General features: G+C 56.0%; 1 protein-coding gene across 1 annotated transcript in view; it reads left to right on the forward strand.

The window, feature by feature from the left end:
- Nucleotides 1-6,996, forward strand: part of STAB1 (stabilin 1) — a 68,214-nt gene that overhangs the window by 58,725 nt on the left and 2,493 nt on the right. The window contains exons 54-65 of the mRNA XM_035894671.1: nt 386-532; nt 703-768; nt 1,343-1,559; nt 2,233-2,382; nt 3,186-3,290; nt 3,716-3,823; nt 4,028-4,221; nt 4,908-5,052; nt 5,510-5,643; nt 5,985-6,150; nt 6,383-6,489; nt 6,719-6,838. Coding sequence (XP_035750564.1) covers nt 386-532; nt 703-768; nt 1,343-1,559; nt 2,233-2,382; nt 3,186-3,290; nt 3,716-3,823; nt 4,028-4,221; nt 4,908-5,052; nt 5,510-5,643; nt 5,985-6,150; nt 6,383-6,489; nt 6,719-6,838 — 1,659 coding nt within the window. The remainder of the gene's footprint in view (nt 1-385; nt 533-702; nt 769-1,342; nt 1,560-2,232; nt 2,383-3,185; nt 3,291-3,715; nt 3,824-4,027; nt 4,222-4,907; nt 5,053-5,509; nt 5,644-5,984; nt 6,151-6,382; nt 6,490-6,718; nt 6,839-6,996) is intronic.

The following is a 6,996-nucleotide window of genomic DNA, read 5'->3' on the forward strand; positions in this document are numbered from 1 at the left end:
CTGGGGTGCTTGCACGCTGAGACACTCCATTCCCCTGGCTACAGCTGAGCCTGTAGAGAGGCTCAAGACTGTGTGGCCAGCTGGCAGGGAAGTGTGGAGGCATGTGGTACCTGTACATGCATTTCACAATGACCAGGTTGCAAAGCCAACCACATGGTGCCATGACCTTTACAGAGCATGTGTTGCATAGACAGAAGCCATATCTTAGGAGAGACGGCCATGAAAAGTGGCAGTCAGGAAGGGTGGTCAAGGTCACAAGCACAGAGATTTTGGAGAGTTCTTGGGGTGATTGAGAAGTCATGGCAGCCAAAAAGGGCAACTTTTGGTTGGTGCAGCCAGGATGTAAGATGTGCCAGGATCACAAATTGCTTTCTTCCTCTGGTAGGGAGAGCTTCTGGTGGAGAATGGCGATGCCACCATCATCCAGAGGCATATGGAATTCAACGGGGGCATTGCTTATGGCATTGACAGGCTGTTGGAGCCACCAGACCTGGGATCTCGGTGTGATGAGTTAATCTTTGTTGAGCTGCAGGTGAGCACTTGAGATGAGGCCAATGAGGACCTGTGCCACCTGTTGAGCCCTGTGCCTGGGAAGAGGGATGTTGGGAGGGCTTGCTGCTCTTCCTTGGCATAGCTCCAAGCAGCCGAGAGAGGCAGAAGCACATACTGAGTTGTTGTGAGGTTTCTTTCTCCTCTCCACAGGGATCTACAAAGAGCTGTGGACTCTGTGGCTTCGAGCCACCCTGCCCTGCTGGCTCCGTTCAACGGGTAAAGCTCACAGCTTTGTCACCAAGGAGGCCTGTTACGGGGCTGATGACAATACCCACATGCCTCTCATGTTCTAGCAGCAAAATGAAGGCACACCTGCATGTGGCGAGTCCCTCAGCTCGGTTGCATTGCCCATGCCTTGCCCCAAGTCATGCAGTTGTGTAGGGCAGGAGCTGGGCTGAGCAACATGGGGTCAGGGACTCCAATGGTCTTTGCTTGGTCAATCCCTATATGGGTGACAGCAGCTGCAGGAACCCCTGCAGCAGCACTGGGGGCTTCTCTGGGTGCTTTATAGCAAAAGAGCTCAGCCTGGCTGCTGGAGATGGACCGGGGATCAGATGGTGAGCAGCCCCTTGGGGGGCAGTGGTTGCACCCCACTTTCACTGCACTGCCGGTTGTCACTCTCTGCCGGGCTTCTGGCATGTCTCTGAGGTACATCTGTGGCTCCTCTGTCACCAGCCCCATCGCATGTTAGGAAACCTCTGTTACTTGTCATAAAACTGAATGAGTGGCACAAGAAAAGTCAAGGTGAGACAAAAGTGACAAACTCTGTGTTTTGCCTGTTTCCTCGCAGGGGGAAATAAAGCACTGCTATTATTACAGAAACCAGCTGTTGAGAAACACTTTTTTGTTTCACCGCAACTCCCTGTTGCGGCCATCCTGGCCACCCTCCCCATGGGACACCTTCAGAAGACACTGGGAGCCTCTGAAACGAGGCTGCAAGAGGACTTGCGTTTCTACCCAGTGGGTCCCTCAGTGCTGTGCGAACCACTATGGCCGTGACTGTTGGGGTAAGGAGCCGTGCGACCCTTTCCTGCCTTGGCCCGTTATCCTGTGGGAAGGTGGCATTACTGGTTCAGCACAATGTCTGGCATCCATGAACGTGCTTCCCTGGAGAAAGGTGGGCAGAACCCCAGGCAGGGAGCCCCAGTCTGTAGAGGGTGCAGGGAACGATCCCCTGGGAGTGCATGTGGATGGTATCATAACAGGGAATTCCCTTTCCTTGGAGAACCGCTTGACACCATGGAGAGCCCTGGGCACAGGGCTGCTGGGGATGGCTGTCAAACGTGTCACTCACCCCTAGATGTTGCCGGTCCTCAACCATTCTTCAGCATCTGCCCTCTGCAGTTCATCTATGGGCAGCTTTCAAGTCCTCGGATCGTCTGCTGCCAGCTTAGCATGGGGCAGGCCAGCACAGACTCAGCACATTGCAGCAGTGGGTCTTCACAGGCTGGAAGCTATGACAAATTTGTCCCTGTTGCCACTGTTCCTAAGGTTTATTGTCATGGAGTGTCCCCAGCACTCACTCCCCCGACTGCCAAGCAGGCTCTGTGGTCTGAGCACCCCATAACCAGCAGCTCACATGGCACCTGGTGTGCAGGCTCTACATGGGGCAGTGGGTGGCTCCCCTCCAGCACTTTGGGTCACTGTCACTGCAGTATCACTAAGGTGCCCCATTTGCAGCGTGCCCAGGTGGGCTGGAGATGCCGTGCAGTAACCATGGTACCTGTGACGACAAAATTGGTGGCTCGGGGAGATGCAACTGCAGCCAGGCTTTCATCGGGACCAGCTGTGAGCTGTGTGCACCAGGCAGATATGGGCCAGACTGCCAAGGTAAGACTGCTTCTGCCTATGGGGTGGCAGCAATGCAGAGGGTTTGTGTGGAGGTGGCTGTGGCACGTGGTGCTACCTGGAGAGGGGGTGGGTGCTGGGCTGACCTCTTTGCAGCTCACAGGATGGGAATCAGTGCTGCCATGTATGCATCAGTCACGTATGCTCAGGTCAGACCTCTGGGGCTGGGGCCTGCGGGAAATATAGTTTCCCATCTCAAACTACTCCAGCTGTAGTTTGAGAAAGCTGGGTGGCCTTCTGGGCCGAGCCCTCCTTCTCATTTGTCATGCACAGCTGAGAGCCCCAGTCTGGCAGAAAACGTTATGATTTATTTTGGGCTGGGGGACAAATCTGTAAGTCATGATGAACCCTGTACAGAAAGAGCATCTCCTGGGACATGCTCAGCAGGGACCTGTGCCCCTGTGAGGCGAAGGAAAAGGGAAGGAAAAGGGAGTGCCCTGTTCCCCCATCCCAAGCGGGGCTCTACAGGGTCTCCAGGAACATTTCTAATGGCTGCATGATTGCAGGGACTCAGAGTGAAAAACATATCTCTAGAAATGCCCAGGGGAGGGGAACGATGAGGGTTTGTGGGTGAGAGAGGCTCCCCCTCCTCCATGAAGGGCGTGTGTTGTGGGGGGCCAGGGCTGGCAGTGACAGGGAAGGACATGTGCGACCTGCCGTGCCTGCCTTCACGCACTGCCCACGCAAGCCACAGTTCTGCCACGTGGCGGTCCCATGGCCTGCGTGGGGCCTTTCACTGCCACCAAGGCAGATGCTGTGATGGTGTTTTTACCCATTCCTCACAGAGTGTAACTGTACTGAGAACGGCGTGTGCAACGGAGGACTGCATGGCGATGGCTTCTGCTTCTGTGCCGAGGGATGGACCGGAGACCGCTGTGAAATCAGACTAGGTGAGGGATGCCAAGCCCCCACCACCCCCTGTTCTTTGTGATGCGGTGCCATGCAGCTGGATTGTTCAAGCAGCTGCTCAGAAATATCTCCAAATAAGAGCTCTCTAATTGCGGGGCTCATTCTGAGATCTGGCCCTTGCTGGTGAATTTCACAAGGGTTGGGGTGGTGAGGAGGAGGAGAAGAAAAGCACTGCACTTGATCATGAACAAGTCCTTGAGCTCAGAGGCGCTCCATGAAGAGCTTGAGGATGAGCTGAAGGCCTGAGGTTTATCTGAAGGAGTAACGGTCCTCTGTGTTTGGGCGAGGCGTCTGCAGAAAAGCACAGGGGTAGGGAGGGCGCAGCATGGGGCAGAGGCTGGTGCTGGCAGCTGTGTCCATGTTGCAGCCCTTGGATCGTTCTGACCTGTGTGTGTTCTGGTTTCAGTCATGACGCCCACCTGCTCTCCACCATGCCACCCCCAGGCCGTCTGCCGCTCCAGCAACCTCTGCGAATGCAACCTACACTATGAAGGAGATGGGAGAACGTGCTCAGGTAGGGGGGAGCCATGAGGGGCTGGGGTGGAGGGGTGGTGACTGAAGGAGAAAGTGGACAACACGGCAAGGCAACAGGTGACCATCTCCTGAGCAGCTCTGTGGAGGACAGCCGTATTGGTGGGATGACTAGCAGGACAGACAGGCCGACCACCAGGACACCTAGCAAGGTATTTTAGTTAACCTAAGACTTTTATCCCTGCAGTGATCGACATGTGCAGCCAGGACAACGGGGGGTGCGCCAGGCATGCACAGTGCACACAGGTTGGTGTGAACGTCTCCTGTGCCTGTGCTCCCGGGTACGGAGGCGATGGCTACGTCTGCGACCCCATAGACAGGTGTGCAGATGGTAGGAATGGGGACTGCAGCGAGCACGCCAACTGCATCAGCACCGGGCCGGTGAGTACATCCCCTCGGCCCAGGGGATCTGCACGCCTGGGAGAGCAGCGGAGGTGGCTCCTGTGGGATACTCAGGCTGCTGGGGACAGTGATGTAACAGTGTCCCCTGTTACTGCAGTCCCCAGGTCTGCCCTTCTGCTCCACTCCCCACAGCTATTGCACTCATCCTGCAGGCCCTTAGTACCAGGCAGGGGCCATGTCCTGTCTGCTTGGCTATGGTGGTGGTCCTGGTGATGTTATGCTGAGGCCATTTTTCCCCATTCCTCTGTCTAAGGGGCATAAGCTGTGTCAGTCATGGCATTTCTGGACTGTTTTGGGGGCTCTGGGATGGTCCTTCAAGGATGATGCCAGCCATTTTTGCAGAGGAACCAGAGCTGCTCACTGCAGGCCAAAAGATGGGACTGGGAGCATGATGTAGTGCAAGAATCATGAGCCACATACCTTGAAGCTCAGCTATCTTTCAAACAGCATGTGGCAAGGATTCAGTGTGCTATTTTTTGGTTTGTGTGCAGTTGGACGTGGGGGTGGGACAGAGGCCATGCAGGCTTTCATAGTTCTGTCATAGTCCTAGCAGGCTGTAGAGGAGTTCCGAAGGCTCATCCCCATCTTCACAGGGATACAAAGATCCCCAGCTGGCATCTGCATGTTTGCATTCACACAAATGCCATTCTTCCTTTGTGCTGCAGAACGAGCGGCGCTGTGAGTGCAAGCAGGGCTATGTGGGTGATGGGATCCAGTGCCTGGAAGAGGCTGTGCCCCCCACGGACCGGTGCCTGGAAGACAACGGGCAGTGCCATCGGGAGGCCATTTGCACCGACCTGCACTTCCATGGTGAGTGAGCTCAACCCCGCAGTGCCAGGGGTGATTGTTCCATGGAGGGGTTACGCTCCTTCATCCTTCACCTTCCAGCTGGGTCACCCCTTGGGGGAGAGCTGGAGGTTGGTAAGGGTGGGACAGGCCAAGGGGCCAGGGACTCATCTCTGTAGCTTCATTTGGTTTTCACCTTCCCCTTTTCCCTACGCATCATATGGGGAGGACGAGCCATCCTTGTCTGCTCCTGTGTGATGTGTGAGGTGGCCTCTGGTGGGATTACACTGCCAGTGAGCACAGACTCCCTCGTGGAAGGCAAGAAGCTCAGAGGAAGCCATGCTGCATCCCACCTCGCCCACACCACATCCCACCCTCCTGTTGGCAGTGCTCTCATTGCTCACACAGGGGACCCATGCGCCTGCCCCAGGGAGGCTGCTCGCTCTCTATGCTGTACTAATGCTCCCTTGGTATTTTGCAGATAAGACTATGGGTGTATTTCATCTGCAGTCACCCCGAAAAAAGTACGACTTCACTTACGAGCAGGCTCAGGCGGCCTGTGCCGCAGAAGGTGCTTCCCTGGCCACTTTCCGGCAACTCTCAGCAGCACAGCAGGTCAGGACAGGGATGGAGAGGTCGGGCAGGGGCTGGCTCCATTGCCTTGTGGGGTGGGGACATGCAGTGCTTCTCCCTGGGCCAGTGGCAGTGAGCCCATGACGTGTGGGTGGGTGACCTCTCATCCCTTTGGCCAGGCCCTGTTTGCTCCATCTACATCCGTGAAACCAGGAGGGCTGGTGGGTCTTGCCAGTCACATTGGGATAAGACCTCTGGCAGTGCCCAGCCCGTTAGGTGCTGGGGGATGTTGGATAAGGTTGCACGATGGGAGTGTGCATCAGAGCAGAAAGCTCAGGCCAGAGATGTTATTTTTACTCTAATCATTCATTTTCCTCTGCTAGATGGGATTCCATCTGTGCTTGGTGGGTTGGCTGGACAATGGCACAGCCGGATACCCCACGGCCTACCCCAACCCCAGCTGTGGGGCTAACCGAGTGGGCATCGTGGACTATGGCTCCCGAAACAACCTGAGTGAGACCTGGGACGCGTTCTGCTACCGGGAGAAGGGTGAGTGGCACAAGCACATTTCCAGGGGACAGTCCTGTTGGGCACAAGAGGCGTGTTGGGGCAGCAGGCAGAGAACTACGCTCGGAGCGTGAGGCACGGGCAGGTGGGCACGTCTCCTTCTCCCCGTGCCCATGTTAGGAGGGAACATGCTGAGGGGTATCCAGAAGTCAAGGGAGAGGTGGTCAGTGTAGCCAGTGTTGGCAAGTCATTGCGTCTTGGTGTTCCTCTGCAGATCTGACCTGCACCTGCCGCGACGGGTTCGTGGGAGACGGGTATTGGTGCAGTGGCAAACTCCCCGATGTGCTCGCAGACCACGCTCGCTTCTCCACCTTCTATTCCGTAAGCGATGCTCTCCTGGTTCGTCGGTTCACCAGCTGCCGGCAACAAGGAGGAGGGAGGGATCGGCCATAATAGGGAAAGTGCTGGTTTGGTCTGCACGCGGGGCAGAGCGTACAAACACACAGGCATTTTCTTTCCAGGGCTGGAGGATGTTTTCCTGGGCTGGGGAAGGTAACAGCACTGAGCTGCGGGCAGTGTGCTGATGGGGAGGATCTCTCATCTTTTCCAGATGTTGCTCGATTTTGCCAATGACACAGAAGAAGGACTGGATTTTTTCACCTATTTGTCTGATGACTCCGCTCCCAAAACTCTCTTTGTCCCTCTGAATTCTGGCTTCTCAGACAATGAAGTAAGCAAGCAAGGATGAGCTGCCGCTCGAGGGTGCATGGAACGAACTGTCAGAGGCCCAGAGGAGAGCAGGAGTCCCCCAAAGCTGGTGTGATGGTGATGTGAAAGAGTCTGGGGAAAGAGGAGGAGAAGTTTAGGTCAGAGGGGACCGCTGGAGGT

This window comes from Egretta garzetta, unplaced genomic scaffold (genome assembly GCF_000687185.1).
Source record: "Egretta garzetta isolate BGI_Z169 unplaced genomic scaffold, ASM68718v1 scaffold215, whole genome shotgun sequence".
NCBI classification, from domain to species: domain Eukaryota; kingdom Metazoa; phylum Chordata; class Aves; order Pelecaniformes; family Ardeidae; genus Egretta; species Egretta garzetta.